This window comes from Poecilia formosa, unplaced genomic scaffold, assembly GCF_000485575.1.
Source record: "Poecilia formosa unplaced genomic scaffold, Poecilia_formosa-5.1.2 Scaffold373, whole genome shotgun sequence".
Classification (NCBI taxonomy): Eukaryota; Metazoa; Chordata; class Actinopteri; order Cyprinodontiformes; family Poeciliidae; genus Poecilia; species Poecilia formosa.
In genome coordinates, this window is record NW_006800312.1 from 208,115 (window position 1) to 231,322 (window position 23,208).

The following is a 23,208-nucleotide window of genomic DNA, read 5'->3' on the forward strand; positions in this document are numbered from 1 at the left end:
TCGAATGTCACTTAACAATCTTTGTGAAACTTCTTTCCAGACACCCAAAAACGTAAAGTTATTGCAAAAAACAACAACAAAAAAACAACTGAGTATTTTTTTTTAAAGTCCTTGGCCTGTTTTTAGAAGCATTAGCAACCGAATGGACAGCAAATCTGGCCGAGTCCATTTAGTCCTTCTCACAAGTGGTTTTAATTAAACTCTTTCAGAGTCACTTCAACAAAAAATGGGGTTATGTTAACACTTGAAGTAGTTAATCTCTTGTTGAAATAATTCTGAAAGACTTAACACAAGTTGTGAGAAGGACAAAACAGACTCGGCACAGACTTGATTTCAGTCTACTAGATGTGCAAAATGTTGAAAAGTAGTGAAAAGATGGAACTTTCAACTTAAGTTTTAAGAAATGTCAGACGTGAAAAGCGAAACTGCAATTTGCATGTGGGAAATGGGAAACTTCACAAGCACACCCACAGAAACCCACACGTCCCGTAAATTTACATGTGGGTATTAACCTGAGAGTAAACTCCTTTCATTTAGACCTGGTGTGTGCTCTTCTACACTTTAATAAGCAAAGCATGTCGGCCTATGGTTCTACCTGTAGCGTTCCCAGCCTGGTCACCTTGAGAGGACCTCAGGCCACACTTGGAGTCGCTTTGGTCAGCTGCCACCTGCGAGAAGCAATGCGACAGCAGGGGGAACTTCCAGATCATCCCGGCAGACTGAATGCGAGGTGGGAAAAACTGAAGTCCGCCCAGGGATTCTCCGCCCTGGGTGACCACATGTCCTGCCCCTCCCTGTGCGCTTGGAGAGTCTGCTTTGGAGGGCGACTGGGAGGGAGGAGGCAGCGGCGTGGGTGGAGGACTCAAAACTGAAGACATGAGGTGAGACGACGAGGGTGGGGAGGGGAAAGAAGACGACAAAGAGGAGGAGGAGGGGTGAAGATAGGTGTCTTGGTCGAAAGCGCAGCTATGCCTCAACTTTACTGATTCCAGTTCATTCTCCCAGATTTGTCCAGAATCCCTTTCAGGAGGCATTTGGAATCGTCTCCTTCTTTGGGGGAGGAACGCGTCAGAGAAAGAGTCCAGTTTCTGAGTGTTGATGGCCACAGGTGATCCCGAGCCCAAGCTGTGGGCGTCTGCCACTCCTCTCCACCTCCGCTCCGCCGGACCGCCGACCTCTGCCTCCCCTGTTGGTGACACGGTGTGCCACGACCCTTCAGTTTCCGCCGGCTGAAGCTGATCCTCTCCCGAACCGCAGCTGGACCCGTAATCTTCCTCTCCTCCTCCGTAGCGGTCGCTCAGCTTTGACTCCGTCCTGTTGTAGGATATAGTTTGCTTACCGAAGTGGCTCGCGCCAAACTCCCTGCTACAAACGGCTTCACCTTGTCCATAACTGTTGTAGTTTGACCTGATTCTCCACCTGTCTCCCTCCTCAGGAGTGCAAAACACATCATTCGTGTTGCTGTGGAAGTCATCCGCAGCACTTTCTCTCTCCCCATCGTCCCAGATCCCCTTTTTGCCGTACCATGAGTCGTCAAAATGACCGCCATGTCTGTTTTCGCCATCAAAGTTTCCTCCCAAACCGGCATCTCCATCCAAGCTACTCCCGCTGGTGGTGAGGAAGACTCTGTCACTGTCGCTGCTCGCCCTCCTCACCCCAGACGAGGTGTTTGATGTCAGGAAGGAGGCCGCGGACTGCTCCTCTCTGCCTCTGTACTGGTCGTGGGAGTCCTGGGCGGAGTGTGTGGACAGGTACCCGGCATCAGGGCTCTGAAAGCCGGATAAGGTCAAGGGGAAAGAGGTCGGACGGTGGCAATGATGCTGGAGGTTGGAGAAGGACTGCGAGGACGAGCGACCCTCCATGGTGATAGTGTGCTTGGTTGTGCTAGAACACCTGCAAGAAACACAGAATAACCAGAGGAATTTAGGGAGAGTCATGCAGGTGTAGCACTACTTCAACGTATTCTTACTCAAGTAAAAAAGTATTTAGTAAAAGCCTACTCAAGTACTGATCGAAATATTAATCATTCAGTATTTTAAAATTACATGACCAGACAGACCAAAAAGTGGACATTTTTGCACTTTAAAGAGCAAACCAAAAATAATTAATCATAATTACAAATAAACAAAATCAGGCAAGAGAATTTTTCTTTTTTCTAAGTCAATTACTTTCAATATAAGACTTATGAAATTTTAACACAAACTGCAGGTGTGTGTCTGTGTCTGGTGAATTTTAGGTCAGTACAAGTTTCTTCTTCACTCAGTGAATTTGTTCGCAGTGGGTAGAAAATCCAGAAAGTTTACTCAAGTAAAAGTAACGATACATCAATGTAAAGAAAAAACACAGCATTTTTACCCCTCCAATTCTGGATAAAGATGTTTATTGGATTTAAGCATGTATATGTACATTTCTTGTAGGAAATCACACTTATTTTTTTTTGTCTGTCCCGTCAGTCAGAAAATACTCATAAATCAGTTTTCTACAACTTGAGTTTTTGCATAAATGCCTGATGATACAAATATTATTTATTAAGCAGAAGGACATCGCATATTTGGTTTAAGACTTGTACAAATTAGACAAAAGTGTTAGCTTACGCTGTGAAATACTTTACATTAAGTTCAAACAAATCGAAGCTTCTAATCTTAACAACGTTTCACTGATTTGTAACTTGACATAAAAAATTATTTTTAAGGATTTATTCACTTTGTACAATTTACGTGTGGTATTTATTGGTAGAAATGTATATAAAAAAACTTAAAATAAGTTAATCTTTTATTCCAGCAGCATCATTTTAAGATAAAATACATTTTTTATCAGTAAGGTGGAGATTTCTTTAGCCTTATTTACCTTCCTCTCCACAGCTTGTTTGCAAAAATAAACTGCAGTTCTCGTAGTTGTAAACTTTTTAATTAATATTATGACTGTATATATAAATAAATCAATTGATGTCTAGGGATAAGAAATCAGTAGCTAGAATAAAATCACTGCTGGACAATGACTCCCACCCAACGCGCCTTCACTGACAAACTGCTACATCCTATGTGCACAAAGACGCGTTATCGAAGATCCTTCCTCCCAGCAGCTCTTCTTCCTGTACATTTCATTCTTTACATCACTCCACTCACCTCTTATTGTTATTTTTATATCTGCATGCTTCCACCTTCCTTTAACCTGCTGCTGTTGCACATGAATTGCCCTGCTGTGGGGCAATTAAAGATATCTCTGTTCTATTCTCACAAAAATCTGCACGCATGCAACAGCAACAGTAATATAGTTTCATTTATACCCCAAGGAAACAGAAAGGCTCATTAGACAACATAAAAAAAAGAAAAGCATATATTTAAAAAAATTTGGATTTCCTCAAAAAGTTTCACTCTTTGCTGCTGCAATAGAAGATAAATTCATTTTAAAGCTTTTTTTCATGTACCGTAACTTGCGTGAAATTGACATTGTGAAACCTAATTCTCCAAAAGTCTGCAAGGAGTCCCACTGATTTCTATGTTAACTCATTAAACTTGATATCATGCACACAAGACAAGAATGATATAAAAGAAAAGACTTTATGTGCATAAATGACCATTTCTAGTTCTCCACGATGCAGCTCGTCGGTTGCTTTTTAAACGCTTCTTTTACAGCTTATTTAATTGTGTGTAGCTTTGAAAGAGAAGACTGAAAGTAGTCCATCTGAAGTAAAACGTAGTTTTGGTCGTCTTTATCATGAAATATTCTCAAAGTTTGTTATGTTTTTACAGAAATACACATGTAGCAATGAAAGATTAGCAAAAAAAGCCACTAAATAAATACTAAAAGCAACGACAAAGGTGTTCTGGAAAATCTAAGAAACCATGCATAAACACAAACCAAATTCATCTCAAACGACGGTCAAGAAAAAATTAAAGTACATCCCCTTTGCATATGTGTGGATTAGGGGATTTGAGAAATTTCAAGCAAAATTCTCCATTATGGCAAAATTGTTTGCTTCAACTTTGCTTAGTTATCCTTTGTGTTGTGATTTTTTTAAAGAGAATCTGGTAAAGAGTAGATTACGTATTGACAGCGGCGTACTTTCTTTTTACAGCAAGTCATCTGAAGTAACTTTCCCATAAAGTTCCCACGCTTCAATTCAGGATCTGGAGCCAAACAGAAGTAATCAGGAAATTATTATTAAACCCCAGTTAAAAAAGGAAAACTTCCTGCATTTACCAAAACCAAAAAATACCCACATTTGTATCCGGTAATAGGCAGAATGTGGAGTGATCTTAGAACATGCTAGTGATGGAAACTGAGGGCGCAAAAGTCAAACCATCTGGCCAAACGCTTAACCAACCAATGAGGGCGAAACTTAAATAATATATGAACTCAAGTGGTTTCAAGATAACAGACTGCGGCTGATCCAGAGTCAGCTGCAAAGATTTGTGCACTTAAAGGATATGACTGAGGCTGAGTGTTTAGTCAAACTTCAGGTTGTGATGGCTAAAAGGAGACTTTAAATTAAAAGCACACAAAGTACAACTGACAGGTCAAAAAGGATGGCTTTTGCTTTTTTTCTAGCATTAGGGACAAAAGTTACACTGTGGCCATTAATGCAATATCATCTGCAAATTTTTTTTACCAAATTTCAATTCCTGCTACACAGAAAACATATAAAATGTATTTATCTAAATGGTTGGTGTTGCATTTAAAATTAATTTGAAAATTTACGCTTCATCAGCTCTTTTTCAAAAGACTGAAACAAAAGAATCAGATTGTTAGGTGTGATTGTAAATTAAATGTAGCTGTTTACACAAAGTCGTGCGGCGGGAAAAGCAACAACAACAACAAAAAAAAATGTAACAAACATCATCTTCCATTCAGGAAAACTTGATTTAAATATTTTTCTTCACGCCGTTTCCATATAAGCAAATCTTTGAGCTTTTAAATGTAAAACGTTTACTTATTTCTTCTAAGCATCTAGTTCCTGGCTGTCTTTTTCTTCATCGTCTCTTAAGAAACCACATTCTGTTCTAAATAGGACACTGAGTGAGTCAGAAAGAGAAAGAACAAAGTCAGATGAAGCGATGAAGAGACAAATACACTGTATACATTCTTTTTCTCTTTACCAGTCGTTGGCGCTTAATTTCCTTTTCGCATACGTTCTCCTCCCGTTGTTCATGTTTTCGCCTTCTCACTGTCCTCATCATTGTCTCTGGGTCCTCAGCTCTTCGCTGTCTCAACTGATTTTCAACCTTTAGCTTCAGTCCTTCCTATTTGTGTGTCTTCACACACATACACACACACACCCATCATAATGGATAGAAAACCAACCATAGGCCACACACATCTTTTTCTTTTTTTTTGTCAGACTGAAACACACACGCACTCACGCACACCCTGACTTTCATACTTACACATTGTTGCAGGTGTCAAAGAGGACCAGCGGGTAGTGATGTTGCCTCTACTGCCTTTGCGTCGTCGTGATAACCACATCCTGAGGAAACAACGCTGACGGATCTCCCTCCTTTTAGCTATCTTTATCTCTCTGCCCCCCACCTCCAGCTCTCTGTATATCTTTCCGTCTATCTGCCCGTCCCCACATCGCTGCGTCTCTCTTTCTCACCAAGCGTTTGTTGTCCTCTCTTTCTTCTTCTTTGTTTTTTTTTTAATCTATGTGTTATTCAGTTTCCTCCTAAATTGACCTAAAGATGCACCAAAAAATCTCTTCTTTCTCAAATAAAAGTACGAAAAAAAAAACAAAAAAACGACTTCCAGTTTGGTGCTGATTATTTGTGCGTTTAAGTCACTTTTCTCAGCAACTTGAAACATCCTGTGATTTATCTCAGCGGGGTAATTTCTCCACCTCTATGCCTTAATTACGCTTAACATTTTGTGTGTGTGTGTGTGTGTGTGTGCAGAGGCACCAGATGTTTACCAGATCAAGACTCTCCCGGGCTGAGTCAGCTGACAGGAAGTGAAAAAGAACGAAACAGGAAGGAAGAAGACGGCGACAAACGATGAGGTTCAGGGAACCCTCTAACACACCCAGTGGTCCCACCCACTCGCCCACCCACTCACACACGCAGCACGCACCTGTAAACATGTTGCCTCTCTGCACTCGTTAAGTCAGCGTTAACGAGCAGAGAAAAACCTTTAAACACCTACACAGTCAACCTCAAGCTCAACCACCAGCGAGTCCAGACGTACTGGAGTGAATTTGATGGCCTTTGTCACAGACATGCAGGTTTACAGACAAACTGGAGACATTTGGCATTTATGTGTTCATCGTTTTTGAGCTGCATCGGTTTTTTAAGTCTGCCCTCATGTCTTTTACAGCAAGAAAAAAAAAAATCTAAAATAGTAATAAAAAATACATCTTATATTTATTAATTGATTTAAAAGATAAATATGAAAATAGAGCTAAATAAGCTTTTACTATAGTGTATTTTACTATTTAAACGGTTTTCTACATATAGTTTTACATTTATTTAATTTTATTATGACTATATATTATTTAATTCCCATTGCATATATAAAAATAATTTTCTCTATCTTTTAAATAATAAAAAAAACTTAGGTAAAGTTCAAATATTAGCTGTCAAACTTCAGATTAAACGTTCCTTTTTTGCTTTATGAGGCATGATGGATGGAGATGCTCTGAAATCCTCAGGTTTATAGTTGTTTTGTAAACATAAATCCTAATTTATTAGTGTTAATTTGATTTTCTCTGCTGCTTGCAGATCAAAAGTCGTCTCCTTAATTTCTGGATAATATTAAAACTGTTTTCTTTTACTAATTTTGCTGAGTCTGAACTGCTACTAAATTACTTACATATTTAATACGTACATGTATTTTTTTTAAACGGCGTTCTCTCACCTGAGCATGTCTGACTGATAACCAGGGAGTAAAATTTGCACGTATGCTCATGTGAAACAGCTGCAGCTTGCAGAAGACAATCAGCAGAATTCAAGTTTATCATCAAGCTCCAGTCAGTCACCAGTAGCTCAACTGGCAACCAGTTTTGACCTGCAGAAGTTGCTGGAGCAACTATCTCCAACATTATTGTCCCTTTTTCAATAGGCCAATCCGTAAACACGACACATCAACGTGACTTTTCAGCCTTCAAGTACACCGGTGTTTAAGAGAAAATGATTTGCAATGAAAAAAGCAAATAAAACACAAATGATTTTACATTGTGGTAACAAACGGGGGAAAATAAAAAAAAGAAAGACGTAATGGTTGACCTGTAACGGAAACGCTGATTGACGTGCCTGCCACTCTAAACGAGGAAGTCAAAGGATGAACCCATTTCAACCCATTCCATTCAAATACACGGAAACCTTTTTACAATTTTCCTTTTTTAACCGTCAAATCATCTGTAAGTGTTGCAGCGTTCGTCTTGCATGTAGTGTGAACCAAAATCTTGGTCCTGGTCTCACTTCTTTTCAGTTATTTTGGGGGCTGTGTGAAAAAAATCCCTGCATCTTTCAAGTGCCTTGCACAATTACTCATTATGTGGAGAAAAAAATAAAAGAAAGTGTCAGACGCAACTTCATCAGTACAGCAAAAATGTTATTTCTAGAGGATATCTGACAGTAAAACTTAAAAATTTAAAGGTAGGAAAATGTTTTTGCAAAGTTGGATGTATGCTGTATGTTTTTATTTATCCTGTTTATGTCATTGAGAGAGGAGTATTTTGGATTATATCATTAAAAATACAAACATAAAGGCCCAAAATTATGAAGCGACCTCCAAGAGAACCCGATCTCAGTCCCTCCCTCAGGTAGCCGACACGTAGCCCGGCGTTCGGGTCCAGAAGGTTCTGACTGCCGAGCAGCACAGAAATGGCTGCTACTCTGTAGATTACGACTCTCTGCACGTCTTATCAACGTTTTCAGCACAATTAACTTTTGTCCTGCACAGTAATTTTGAATATGTATTGTCGACTGATTTTATATTTGTGTGCTGTCCATGACTCTTTTTAAAAACTGTATCGATGTTTTAGTGCGTTTTTCAGTGAGCTTGTTGCAACGTGACTTCATTCTACTTTCTTTGTGGAGGAAATCTGTAAAAATCAGCACAAGTACGCACAATTTTCCTTATGTATTTTTAGGTATGCATAAGTATTATCACACCACTGAGGAATAAATATTAACCGTAAAGGAGGGCTGAGAGTTGCAGCTTAAATGCAAACAGCTCACATATCAGGTTCCTCTAAAGAAAGTGGTTTATAATTATTGCAAAGCGTCTGATCTGATCTGCTTTGTATAAATACAATCTTGCTTCAAAGCTTTTGGACTGACAATGAAGTATTATTGTACGTTCATAATATATGTGGTCAGTTGTGCCTTTAATGCTCACAGCTAATCTTTATTTTTAGCGGCTGCGATGTGGCCAATGTGTAGGAAGAGGTTTCGATATCATCGTTGCAATTTTTAGCAACAGTATCACAGTTAAATATTTTCCTGATAGCCGTAAAAGGCTGCATCAAACTCAAGAAATTAAACTCCTAAACATGGTTTAAACTATGCCGAGGTCATTTTTATGAGAATTTCACGATACTTCAGTAAATTGATGTCCATTTCAGGAGTGAACCAGACAATGGTCTTTGTGTTCTGATGCGAAAAGAGACAGAAAAATCCAAGCAGACCTACAAAATGTCCCACATCCAAAAATCTCCACCACCATGACATGAAATGACCTTCACTTCAACTAATTTCAATAATTTAATCTTTTAGGCCTTATAAGTTTAGGCTGTGTATTTAGAGACCTCTTTTAGCATGCTTTTAAAAATCACATTTTGAATTAAAGTGATGCATAAATGAACAAGTTATTTAAATAAGTCTTTAAAAGGCAAAGTCTTTTACTGGATAAGGAAAAAGCATACATATTTTTGGTGGTTTCTCTCTGTTTAGAAGATTTTTTTCAATATAACTTGAGCAAATGAGAGAAATTTCTATACAACTACAAATTATTCATGGAAATCTGGCCAATTTGTGGACTTGTGCCTAAAATATTCTAAACAAAATGCATTTTGGGAAGCTGACATACCCTGGCTCAATGCTACTTGACGCTCTCTGTATTGGCTGGCGTCTGCAAAAGCAGCCAATCCAGAAGCGCCATTTATCTTCCTTGGCACTGATTGGCTGAACCTTTAAGAGTGAAGACTGTAGTTCTGCATTGAGCTAAATCTGTTTCCACAAATGTACCTTAATATTAATCCATATTAAAGTACATATGGTGTTTGACCAATTAAAATAAGAAGCTAAGTGTTTTTAGAGTCTGATCTGAATCTGAAGTAAACAAACATTTATCTGTATCCAACCAACATGTAATTTCCATTCACCTGAAATTAGTTCAAAACTTGAAGTTAGAGTCACGTGCAAAGCTTCAAACTCCGTAATTTGCCTGTTTATTCTTGAAAATCATACATAAATATATATAAAAAAAAGCTTCAAACTCTGTTTTTCAGATAGTGAGACAGAGCTCAACCAGTGGCTACGAATCATACGCTAACTTTAGCTCATAAAGACAGCAGAGGATGCTTGACACTAAAGACATTTAGCTAAGAAAAAGAATAGAAAAGCCAGCATTCACCTGTAGAAACATAAATAATACTACAGGCCAGAGGAGAAAATCTAAAAGTGAACTAATTTATTTGACGCCCTGAATTACCAACTTTATAAACAAAGTTTATAAGCTGTGGTTTCCAAGCTAACATGTTTTTCTTGATATATAATTCATTTTAACAAACAACGACACTTGTCTTGCTTGAGCTGAATGAAGAATGTGCAGATTGTTGCTAAAAATATTTTCACATCTTTCTTTTAGTAATTTTTGTAAAGATAACAAGCCTTTTTAAAGTACTCTTGTGTAGTTTTTGTCTCTCATTACAATCGTAACACAGGTAGCCAGAGACAGCATGTGAACTCCTCTCCTTATTCACGACCCAACACGGAGCACAGCAAAGCTGAATCAGTTTCGATGTCTGAGCATCAGAGTGGGCGTAAAGGTGACTGCCTACGTTGAGGTCATTTATTCAGTGAGAGTACACCTCTGAAAACCTCATCATTAATATGTGTTACAGATAATAATGTGGTGCATTCAGAATAACCTCAAAATTAGCATACGTGATCAGGTTAGACACATGTTTACACGTCTGCAACATGTAGTCCTTAAAGGCACAAGCACATTTCTCTCCATCAGATTGAATTTTATAGCCTGTTTTTAAATCAGGAAGAAAATGTTGTAGATCATTCAAATTTGCTCTCTTATTGTGCGATGTATTAACATATCTGTGGGAACTGCCAGAAACAACTACAAAAAAAGAATATATATAGATAAATTAAATTAATATATATGTAAATATAACACTATTTTTGGAGGAAACAAAACGTTGATGTTATAATCTATAATACTGTAAAACCATATAAATGAAGACAGCAGAAGATGCTTCTGGTTTGCAGGGTGAAAAGATGTGCAGTTAGTGTTAACGTTGTCAGAATGGCCTCCATATTTACACCGTTAGCCCGTCAATCGTGACCCCAACACGCCATTTTGACAAGCAAAGACGACTGCTTGCTCCTGATGTATTTCTAGTGACGCTTCTTTGAGAAGTGCTGTAAAAAGCTGCAGCCGAGAAAAATGTCCAATAAGTTTTTTGATATTTATTAATTACTTAAAAACAAGACAATTATATACAATAGAGAAAATATACAAATAAATAAAATGAAAGGCACCAGAAAGAAGAAAAAATTCTTATAGTATCTGCCCCTTTTGTCCCAAAAGTATATTCAAACAATAGGGATGAATTCACATTATTATATATCACAATTCTTCAAAAAATGAACTTTTACCATTCTCTTAAATATGTAAATTTTTAATATCACTCTCCAGACCATTCCACAGTTTTACTGCCTGGATTGAGGTGGATCCCGCCTGCAAACTGGTATGAAACCACAGCTTCACAAACATCAATACTAACTTTCTATCTTAATAAAATTGACTTGAATAAGTGAAATTTGTTGCAAAATGTACACAAACCTCTCAGTTCTGGTGGAAATCTGTACCTATCAACTTCTCTGCATCTCCAAATACTCGTCTCTATCTCCATTTGACTGAATGGCAAACATCCACCAGATCTCTTGCAAGATTGATGAACAGTTTTCGCCATTAACTTTTACCTATCCACCAACATTTACAGCTTTATTTTAACATTAACTTTGTCCATTTTTAATTATCTACTGCATATTTTTAAATGTATGAGTGTTTTGAGCGCCTCTCTCTTGTGCCACGTGTTGTGCAAAGACAACGTAAAGGAAACCTGAATGATTTCTTGTCACAGAGATTAAAAAGCTTTATGTGTCAGATCCTGGCCCATTTGCCTGATTGTTTGCTTAGATTTATTCAGCTTTGATCGACATCATGCAAGTGTAGTTCTGGAATAAATACATTTTTCGTACAAGTGAAGAGGTTGCTTGAACCACTTTCATGTTCATATGTGAAACCGAGTGTGTTTTGAGCTTCGGTTCAGGCAGCGCACCTGAATTTCGCTGCAGATAATTTTGCAGCGACAGCAAAATGAATCTTTTGAAGCTGCGGATTTCAGAAACGTTGTGCATGTTCGTCTAGATTTGTTCCCCTTTTTTATTTTTCCCCTTCTGTCTCACTGTTTTAGGATGCCCAATTCGCTGCCTGAGCGATATCCAGTTTTCCTCCAATTGCAGAGAAAGTTTGTCTCTGACGCTGCACGGCAACTCGACCCACCATACAGTTTCCCAAAACTACCAGAACAAGACGCACAAAGAAATGTTTTCTGGTTTTGCTCATTTTAAATGAGATCTTTCTGAATTTCAATAAAATATTTTGGTGCAGAAAGGACAGCGAATTTAAGCACTGCAAACAGTTATTCGTCATAGCAAAAGTGAACACTAGAACAGCCTCAGTTCCAGATATCTTTGCTTTACGAAGTCTAAAAATCAAACTGAAAGAGTACAGGGAGTCTTCTGAACTATTTTCTGCCGTGTTTCAGCACATCCTGCTATGAGTCTCATATTTGTATGAGCAGGCAAACGTTGAGAAAAGAGTCGAATGAAAAATGTGTGAATGAAAAGGATGTGTGAGAGGTTGGAAGGGGGAGTGCGGAGGAGTCGGCACGGGGGAAAACGTTTTCTGGTTTTCTCTCAAATTCAACTTAAAAACCTGCGGGAGCAGAGGAGGGGGAACGAGACGCTCGCTTTTGGACTTTTTTTTATTTCTCTGGGCTCTAATTTTTTTTTTTTTAACTTCTGTCCGCGTCTGTCTGTTTTTCTTCCGTCTCTCAGAAAAGCAGCAGTGACTGCCGGGAACAGTGGAACAGAAGGGAGGATGAACGTTGTAAACAACAAATAAGACATTATAAAAAGACACAAGTCGGCCGATCTGACTGATGTTTGCAGAGTTTCCAGCTGCCATCATGGCTACGCAACGATGTTTTTGGAATAAACTAGTTTTACGTGTAATGGAAGAAACGAGAACGCGGTAACTTCACCTGAAAGTTTTTTTAAAAGACAAAAAAACACACAAGTAAAACTACAAACCACTCTTCATGAAAAGATGAATGTAGACAAATAATTTAGCAAAATACAGTTAATGTATTAAAAATAATAAGATTAACTATTAATTTGCTTTTGTAATCTTTCTGTTTAAATAAATATCTGAACAATTTTATGACTACTCAACATATGTCTGGACTGACATTGTAATGATCTCAGAGTTTATCCATCCATTTTCACAGCAGTTTGGAGTAAAATGCCTGTTTGATATGTGCAAACAGGCATTAACAAACTTAAATAAAATGCAAAAAGGCATAGAAAAGGTTTGGAAAGGAGTTGAAGTTTCCCCCAAATCAAAATCAAAAGCGAACTTTCTTAAAAAAAGAAAAAGAAGAGAAGTTGCCTAAAAGTAACGTAACAGCTCGCTTGACGAGAGCTTTCGTGTCAGAAACCAGAAAATGTTCAGAGACTCCACCGCTTGCACGTTTCTGCAATGCTTCAGAGTCACAAAGACGTTAAAAGACTTTCATCATTCAAGATTTGTGATTCCTGAGCCAACAAAGGCCAGAACGAGAGAAGCAGCAGCTATCACGAAGTGTGGCGATGTTTGTTCGGATTTAATGCGTCATAAAAATAACCAAAACATTAGTTTACGCAGTTTGTACGAAGGAATATTAAAAAGTCTCAATCAGATCCACCAAAAATGATGAATGAAGTTTCAGCATCCATTTCAGAAAAAAATACAATATCTGCAAAGTTTAAAAGGCATTAAAGACGGGAAACAATCTGATTGTAAGGCGCAAAGCAAAGATACAGTAAGATAAATTTAAAGTGTGAGACTGAAACACAAAGACCACTTGTCTTCAGTCAGGCTGTGGTTTCAAAGGGCTGAATGTTGTATTTTTACCATGTAAATAAATATAGGTCACAAAGGTCAACCAGCAGAAAGGTGAATCATGTTGGTGCTTCCGGAGTATTTTTATGTGTAAAATTTAGCTATTTCATTTAGCTAATTTTGCATTTTTATAAGAAAAGATGGTAGTTTCAAATTTGTGTTTTGATCGACAGATCGTTGTTTATTCAAGCTGGCAGTTACTCCAAATGTAAAAAAAAAATAAAAAATTTTAAAGACAAAGCAAAAAAAACACGAATATTTAAAAACTGTAGGTTAGGAAATCATTATAACACTAATTGGTAATTAAAAATCTGCTCTGTAGCTTTAATCAGTAAGAAGATCCAATAGCAACTAACTTTACGAGGGCCAAGAATATGTCAATTATGGGAGCAGAAAGCCGCCTCTTCATTTTCAACGTAATGCTCAGCGACTTTCACAGTCGGGCGCCGATGTTACAAAAGATAACGTCTGGTCCCGAGGCTGTTAGCTGCGACTTAGCAAGCAGGACAATCCTACGCCTCGGTTTGCAACGTTACGTTAGATTCATGCACCACAATTAATTTACTGATTTGTCTTAAAACTAAATTTATGCTCGACACCTATAGTAAAGATGTGTAAAAATATTTTTTTTTAAATTCAACCTTTGGTTTGATTACATTTATCAAGAAGTAAAAAAAAAATGTTTTAGCAAAATCACAAGTGCTATGATTTGTGATGCCACTAAAAATTAAAAAATAAATAAATACAACTTATTTATAATTCCACTTTTTAAAATAAATCTAGACACATTTAATTAACAATGCCCAACTTCCTGTTTCCTTCAAGAATAAATATGACGTGACACAGTGGCCTCATTTCTCTTAGCCCCTCTTCAAAATGGGAAAGAGAAGAAAACATGTCTTTGATGTAATGTCGATCATTAAGGAGCGCTTTTAAAAACTCTACAGTGTTTTCAACATAACCCACTGCTTCAAATTCATATAACGAAATCTCAATCATAAGTCGTGTTACACCGTTCAGTAGAAGACGTGCGGTGGATTGCAGGGAAAGATTCTCGCCCAAAGATTCACGATCACAAGAAACATTTTCTTGCGAATCTTTCACACTAAAATAAAAATTGTATTAAGGCAGCTGGTAATCATACAGTGTGACCCTGGATCTTTACAAGTTAGAAAATTATTATTATTATTATTTTTATTTCCTTTATTTAACCAGGTAAACCCCGTTGAGATCCAGATCTCATTTTCAAGAGGGACCTGGGAAAAGGTCAACAAGAAAATTACTTTTCAACCAAACTTACTGATGTCTAAATCAATAATGAAACATTTTAGAACAAGCGAAACTGTGACAACAAAAGCACAAAAGCTGGAGCTAGATTTATTTTGGAGGATGACGAGACAGGTAGAAACACAACACAAAACAATGTACAAATGAGCTCTTATGAAAACAAAAATTAACATTTTTACTTCGTCTTTACCAGCAATAGAAGTATGTGGAATCTAATGTCTCTTATACCAAGTACTTTTTCTTCTATAAACACGTTATTGTCAAAATGCCAATTAAATAATATAAATTAAGTGAACAAGTCATAAAGCTGGTGATTTAGGATTAAACAAATCATGCCGGCAACTATTATTGTGATGCATTCATGACATTTCAAGGCGCCGGAAACTAAAACGTGGCCATTTCCAATATTTTTGTTGCTAAACATCAGATTGTTTTGCTTCCGTTTCCAAAAAACTTGTTGCAAAGTGCTTGATCTTCACAGAAAACCACAACAAATGAAACAGTTTTTTTTATTTTTATTATTGCAGATTACTGAGATCAGATTTGATAAACCTTTTAGTCATCCTCTGCTATGAGGTTGCCTTGGTAAGCTTTCTTTTTTTTTTTACTAAGTAGTGTTTGCATGACTACAGCGACACCACAAAGTTACAAGATAGAAAACATCAAACAGGAACAACCTATTTACCATAAAGGGTATGTCAAGGTTTCAGGACTTACATTTTACAACGTTTAGGAGTAATTTAGGATTTTCAGTTTCTGGAAAGCATCCCTAAACAGAGGACAGAAAAAGCAGGTGGTTTGACCTCAGAGTGTGTAAGCAAGTGCCAAAACACGAATCTGTTTTCAGCAGGTAATGGTGCAGGAAGATTTCGAGGGAGGCCGCCGCAGCAACAACGAGGGAACTACAGGTTTCCATGGTTGAAGAGGGAGACACTGTGCGACTGCTCTCCGGATGCTACATGGCAGAGCAAGTTTACCGAAGCAAGAAACCGCTAGAGAAAAAAAAAAAAACATCACATGACATGTGAGGTTCGCTTTAGGTGGAACTCATGTAGGAAACGCAGTGGAAAAAAGGTTGAATGGTGTGTCTGAGGCAAAAACCGAGCTTTCCAGTCATTCAGACTTGATAATCCACCTTGGTGAGGGCCAAACCCAGCTGCTCTAATAAACAACGAGATTTACGTAAGTGAAGATTAGAGAGCGAGATAAATTAAATTAAAACGCAAAGATCCTGTTGTGGTCTGCAAAGGAAAGAGCTAACCATCTGACTAAAATGTCATAAAAAATTAACATATTACAGCCACATACCAATAATTCACTTCTCTGAAAATTAAAAGATCGATTTCAATACAGAAATGTTATGTACGCAATAATGGGGAAGTTTGGTAGAAACACACAACGCTGCAGAAACTGGCGGCTCACGAAGTGCTGTATCCAAAGATATTAGTGGAAGGTTGAGTGGAAGGAAAACATACCGGCAACAGACTTGGTAGGATTGTTTTGGTGGCGCTTCACAAGACATGTTGCTTTAGTCGGTGCGTTAAGAGCCACCAAACACAGACAACAACTGTGTTAAGCAAATCCTGAACTACCAAAAACAGCAGACAGGGTATTACTTGGCCAGGTACATAAAAGTAATTTGGAAATCAAGATCTATGAGAGAAAGGGTGAAGAGGCCCAGAATTAGCGAGGTCAGTAATGATTTGGGGTGCCAAGTCATCTCCTGGTGTTGGTCCACTTCATTTCCTGAAGTCAATGCAATCAGAATATTAGAGCGCTTCATTCTTCCCTCTGCTGACGAGCTTTCATAGAGATGATTATGTAATTGGCATCTGCTAACTCTGCCAAAGGTACTGAAATCTGGTTCAATGACCAATTTTACTGTGTTTGATTGGTCATCCAACTCCTCTGAGCTAAATCTGAAAGAGAGTCCATGGAGATTTGTAAAGAGGAAGCTAAAAACAGAAGAGTCAACAATGCAGATGAGCTACAGGTCACTATTAAAACAAGCTGGGTTTCTATGACCTCAGCAGAACGGTCACATCCATGCTACGCCACATTGATGCATTAAATCATGGAAAAAGGAGCCCCGACTATAAAATACCGCATCGAAAACGCATATACGTTACAATATTTCTGTATTAAAAATTCTTTTTACTGGTCTAATGTAATACAAAAACTTGAGTTTGGGATTTTATGTGGTGTAAACTATAACCTACATAAAAATGAATACCTGAAACAAAGAATATAAAATCTTTTGAGATGGACCTGCTCATTGGCTCTCCAAACAAAAGCAAAGATTAAGATTGTTTTTAAGTTGAAACAGACCCGTTGGGAAATAAGTTTATGACGAAAACATAATATTAGTATTAGTAAATCAAATGTATATGCCGCTTTTTAGGACACTCAAAGACGCTTCAAAAATAAGTACAACAGAAAAGATGTTGCGTTTCAACTCTAAGGTTTTTGTGACAAAAGTTTTAGTGAGTCCCGCATGGTTCTGCAACTCTTTAGCATACTGTTAGGTTTTCTCTATCCGAGGCTTAGCCTTACATTACGACAAATAGTTGGAAAACGCACGTTTTCAACAGTGCGACAGCCTCGCTCGATTCTTTTTCAACCTTTTACTTGTGATGTTAAGCCATGAATTCGCTCGGTACAGATGGCGTTTCAATCTGGGCCTACATGCGTTGGCACCGACTCCGAAGTTCTACTTCCTAACGAACAAAACACAAACACGGTTGTTGCCCCAATTCCTACTGCAGATGTCAAAGAAGGTCACAAAAGTAAAGGAAGTCAAAAAATAGCAACAGCAGCGACGAAGAAGCCTCCGTCTACCGTTTTGTCCACCTGAGCCGGGAGAAGACTTCAACAGACTACAACAGGGGGACGAGTTCAGGAGTTTAAACTGGTCAAAACCTCAGCAAAGAGAAGGACAAAAGACACACGTCCAAAACGCTGAATGAGACGTAGGGCTTAGGCAAAGGAGAATAAACCCTGGCTGCTTGACTATATCTCGGTCAGGGGCAGACAGAGGCCCTGGTTTATCGTATCATGACATCTAAACAACGCTCACAATGAACAAAGTCAAGCTTGTGGTTTTAAGCCTCTCTGTGTAAGAACTCGTTTGGTGTACACACCAATCTGTTGTGGGTAACAACACTCAAACGCTACAAGTAATGTTGCGACTTAGAAGAAAACTGTCACAGTAGAAGACAATTATGATTTTGAAGAGAATGGTTTATATATCTGAGTCAAGTTTATGGGCCATTTGGTGAAAGAATCAATCCAGAGTAATAATTGTAATAACATTTATGGCTAAAATAGCAGGAATTGGGGCATTTCAGACACATTATTTTTAATATGTATTAAATTATGTGCTAATGTTTATAGAAATTTCAGTTTCTTGCAAACATTTATACAAATGAACCAAGTGCACCTGTCTTTACCAGCCAATGTAAAGACAGATGCACTTCCATGCTAACTTTACGTCACTACCATAGCTACAGCTTCTGTAAACTAACATTTCATCAAACAATCAGGATGAAACGTATTGTCTTACCTGTAAGGTTGTCATTACGAGGAGAGATGACAGTGGAATGTGTTTGGTCTGCTACTTGCTGTACATGTGTGTGTGTTTGAGTGTGTGTGTGAGAGAGAGAGAAAGAGAGAGAGAGAGAGAAAGGGGAGGAGAGTGAGACGATGAACAACAGAGAGATGTAGTTTCACCCAAGATGAGCGGCCCTGTCAATCTTTCACTCTCTCATCCACCTTGTCATAACACCACCGTGTGTGTGTGTGTGTGTGTGTGTGTGTACGTGCACGTCTGCATGTGTGTGTTACTGTCTGTGTCATAATGATGCTGGAAAGAAGAGAAAAACACTCAAGTGTGTAGCATAGGTTTTAAACACACACACTTAGACAAACTTTCAGTTTGAGTGGGGGCTTTCTCACTCCTCCCCCCCCCCTGTGTCGTCTGTCGTTGGTGTCTATTGGTTGGATTACATTTGAAAAAGGCCACACACACACACTTATGCAAATTCACCAACACACTTTCACACACATCTTAGTAATTTACATATTTGCATGTAAACTCGTTAAAACACAGAAATGGATGTTTGCCGGCAGGCTGTAAGGGACACTGTACTGCACCGCAAACGTGTTTTCAAAATGCTACTTTTTGCTTTTTATTTATTTATTTTTTTTAAATAAATGTTGACAGCAAAGAAAAGTCCCGTTCACTGTTGGTGATAGAGAAGGCGGAACCGGGGGTGGGCGATATGGACTTAAAGTTTTATCACAATATTTTGTGGTACTATTGTGATACTGATTAAAGTAACTATCAAACCACTAATTACATCTTTTTTACATAACTATTTGGATTCATGACACAACAATCATAGCCCCTGCTCTTGAAAAACTTTTGTATGACTTCTTCAGGACACCAGTCACATAAAGAAGAGAGATTCGTATCACTAAGCTGCTCACAGGCAACTGCATTTAATCATATTTTTGAATTTATTGTTACTGATGCTCTTATTGATCAAACAGTGGAGAAAACAGTCAACCATCAATCAATCAGCAATCCCAACAATTTTGGGAACTTTTAAATGTTATTTATTGGAATTTATCATGACAACAATACATAAAAATCTTATCATGATATTGAAATGTATCACAGTAAATGATAAACAATACAATAAATACCAAAGGGACATTATTTGGATGAAACAAACAAAAAATTAATGTTCCAATATCTTTGAAGCTTACCGTCAATAACCTCAACCATTGATCTCAAAAGATTACTTCTTTAGTCTTTGTAGGTTTTTCCATTGCAGTTCTTCCTATATGAATTAAACAGATTTAACTATGAATACTAAAAGGGTTGGTTTCAGATACATTTAAAGCCAAGTGTAGTTTTAAGCAATTGAATTTGATTCTATGCAATCGCTACAGTTTGGTCGTGATGGATCATGAAAACACGGAGCGACGATATGAAACCTACTGGAAGTTGCATACGCTGTAAACAACCACTGCGAAGGGGGACCAAGCCAAACAACATCTTTGGCAGCAATAACAATTCTTAATCATTCCTCTTGTTCTGACTCCAACATCATGTTAGTCTGCTCAGTTATTGGAAGCATAGCCATTGCCAACACAGACTGAAAAGGAAGTGAATGGCTTCATTCACTTCCTTTGCCACTGCAAAACTGCAACCATAAGCAGACGACATTTCTAAAGCAGCAAAGAAAATTGACGTCATCATTTAAATCACCTCCTTCTGTTCACTAATTGGCCTGGCACTGGAGAAATCCAACTCGATAGGAGAAATCCCAGATGAAGCACCGAAGGGAGATGAGAATACAGCAAATTGCATAGGAAGGCAATGGCCTGACTACCTTTTGCCTAAAAGCTCTTCACAAAATATTTTGTGAAGAAACTTACTTGACAGTCTTGAAAACTTAACTCTATTCATAAACATCTAAAATTATTCTAATTAACCTAGAAAATTTTTGTTTGGTGTTGTTCCCAAGCTTACGTTCTCGTTTTTTTTTCAATAAATATCCTGACATTTTCTTTTAAAATGTGAACAACCAACTGGTCTGGTTCTGTCCAAAGGTAAATAAACATGTAAATTAGTTTCTCTGAAAATATCCACCCAGAATCTGGTATCCTTAAAAAAAAAAAAAAATCTGTGGAAGATGTTCAAAAATCAAAGCTGCCATTTAAAAAAACAAGTACCTATACAAATTTGCTCAGGCTAGAGTAACGATGTGTGGAAGCTCATTAGAACAGATTTTCAAAATATAGGCATATTTTTGCCTTATTTGCAAAAAGATTCATGTTCACTATTAATGACATTTTTCTGTTTGAACTTTTTTTCTTGGAATTTATAGAATTATTTAATAAAATACTTTATGTTTTGTCAGATATTTAACATCCTCTGTACTTAAAGTCGGGGGGAAAAAAATGAAGAATTATCGGTATTCTACTCCTCCACTGTGCGAGCGCCGCCCACAGTCTCATGATTGTGTCTGACTTTCCTTTCTGCAGAATTACACATCCAAGAAGTTCATAACACATTATTGGTTATGTGAATCTGCTGTTATTTTTATCCTTTTTTTTTAATTGATGCATGTGACTATCAGTTCATCAGGGCATGTGAAACCAAATGTCTGAATTCAAGCGGTTTTTATTCCATAGCTGATTTGAGTATGTATTTAAATTCTTAGGAGACAGTTCACATAGTGTGAAAAAAATAAGCATTGGTAACTTGAAACGTTAAGATTATGACTCTTGCTTGAGTCTTGATAAAATCCTTCAAATACAACATACTCCACAATTATTGGGAACTCTTAAAGATGAGTAAGGCATAAAATAAATTCATTTATTTTATGAATAAAATAAATGAGACATGGTGACACCAGTAAGGGAGTAGTGAATGAAGCTTAAAGAATAAATATTCTTATACTAAAGAGTTAATTTTTCTGAATAACAATAAAAAAAAATATGTAGAAAATTCAGCTGCTGTTTTAAAATCATTAACTTTAAATATCTTTGTTAACCTTGTTAACTGTGGAGGACACTGGAAGTGAAGTGCATTTCCGAAATATTATGACTACTACTGCAGTTCATGCTACTTAACATGGACTGAAATAAGAACAGTATACAGAGTTTTAATATTATATGTTAATATGTTGGCACAACAACTGCAACCTCCACTTGCCTTAAAAGTTATCATTGGATTGTGTAAGTACCTGTCCAACGCAAACTTGACAACAGTTTAAATGTTTATACAGTACAATTTGCATAGACTGCAAATCTATGAGATTTTTGAGAATGGATTTGTTTAAGATGATAAAAGTCACTGTGGTCTTGGCCCTTTTCAGACTAGTCTTATTTTAGCCTTAGCAACCAACTAATCTAACTTATGGCCACAGAAACTCACTTCAAAAATACTGAAAGTCTCTCTTTCAAGCATTCAGTTAAGACAATTTGCAGAACTAGGCCTTCAATTCTCGCCTTGATACTAACTTTTAGTAAGTCACATCATCAGCAAAATCTAAGCCAACCAAAAGCAACATGGTGCTGACCATGAACTAGTTACCATAGCAACAGTCTTTGCTTCCAGTATGCAATCAGTGGTGATTAGGGATGGGAATCTCTGATCTCTACCCAATACGATACACATCTGGAATCCCAAGCTACAATCCTAGGATTCCTCCTCATCAACCAGCGATTCAAATTAAACAAGATTTGCGTCCTCATCACGATGCATCTCGATTTAAATTAACCTAGCTGAAAAATATATTGTTTGTATTAATAAAAATTAATGAAGCAATTCATGTTTCAATAATCTATTATTAACAAATTGCTCTTTTACATAAGGGTTCCTTACAAAAAATATGTCATGTAATCTTTGTGTGGGAAATATTTGAATGTTTTTTTAGTGTGTTAGTTGCTATGGCAACGAGTCAGCGCGTAGCACAGCCACACAGAGAACGGGAAAAAAGAAGAATACTAGTGCTTTTGAGTTATTCAGTTGTTTTTCTGAGTTATTTTTCATTTTCTGTGGCGTACTGCACTGAATTAATAATACCTGGATCTCCAGGCTTCATTTAGTTAACGGAATTATTCTCCCGCGGCAGCGCGGCTATGAACTGCATAGAAAAAAAAGTAGTTGTTTTTTCCCCACCAACGTTGTGAGCATGCGCGAGATTTCCGGATGTAAACAATAACATGTCCACTGAAAAAGGAGGAAATGCTAGCCTCACCATGCTGAAGGAGCTGAAGGAAGAAGAATTACGTGAATCTGCCTCTGAAGACGGTGAACTAATAGGGACGGTGAACTAATAGGCGCCTCCATGCTGATTCCGTGTCTCCTTTTCAACTGAGTTATAAGTTTAGTCCTCCTGCCAGTGTATTTCACAGCAGCGTGGCACATTTTGGAAAGTCACATTTGCTTTATCGAGCTGCTTGTTTTTCTTGTAAAATCGATAGTGTTGCCAAACTATTTGCAGTGTGGCGGTGAATGTATCGGTTCCACTTCTTCCGCCATGTTGCCAGTTGTTGCGGTCAAGTTCGCGCTCCTACCCGCACAGCTTCTTCTTGTGGCGGTTGGCGAAACCCCGCCGGTCTACAGGAAGTGCTGTTTGGCCAATACTTTGTTTTATTAATTTATTTTTACATTATTACATTAATATCAAATTTTACCAATACAATGAGGTAAAATCCGATGTAATGAGAAATTTCCTTATGACTCGTAGACATTTAAAGCTGCCGTACCGATACATTCCTATCACGCATGCGCATGCCGGTAGATCAATGCCAACCGGTTAATCTTCCCATCACTAGTGTTAATGGTTGTTGATCATACAAATGCCTCATACAATTTTCCTATACGTCATCTAGTTTATATCAGGAAGTCATCCCTTACAGTTTGTAAAAATGATAAATGAGAGCGCATGAAAAAACATGTTGGTATGCTAACTTACTAAGGACAAACTCTGCACTGCTGAG

The 23,208-nt window shown here is 37.6% G+C and overlaps 1 protein-coding gene across 4 annotated transcripts in view; it reads right to left on the bottom strand.

Moving 5' to 3' along the window:
- The window catches only part of LOC103154074 (uncharacterized), a 31,038-nt gene extending 8,256 nt beyond the window's left edge, over positions 1–22,782 (bottom strand). The window contains exons 1-2 of one of the 4 annotated variants that reach the window (XM_016662422.1): positions 22,464–22,782; positions 596–1,893 (exon numbers count right to left, since the gene is read on the bottom strand). In XM_016662422.1, coding sequence (XP_016517908.1) covers positions 596–1,893; positions 22,464–22,633 — 1,468 coding nt within the window. In that variant the 5' untranslated portion in view covers positions 22,634–22,782. The other 3 variants (XM_007575232.1, XM_016662423.1, XM_007575231.2) reach the window with 3 other exon arrangements.
- Positions 22,783–23,208: the final 426 nt, after the last annotated feature.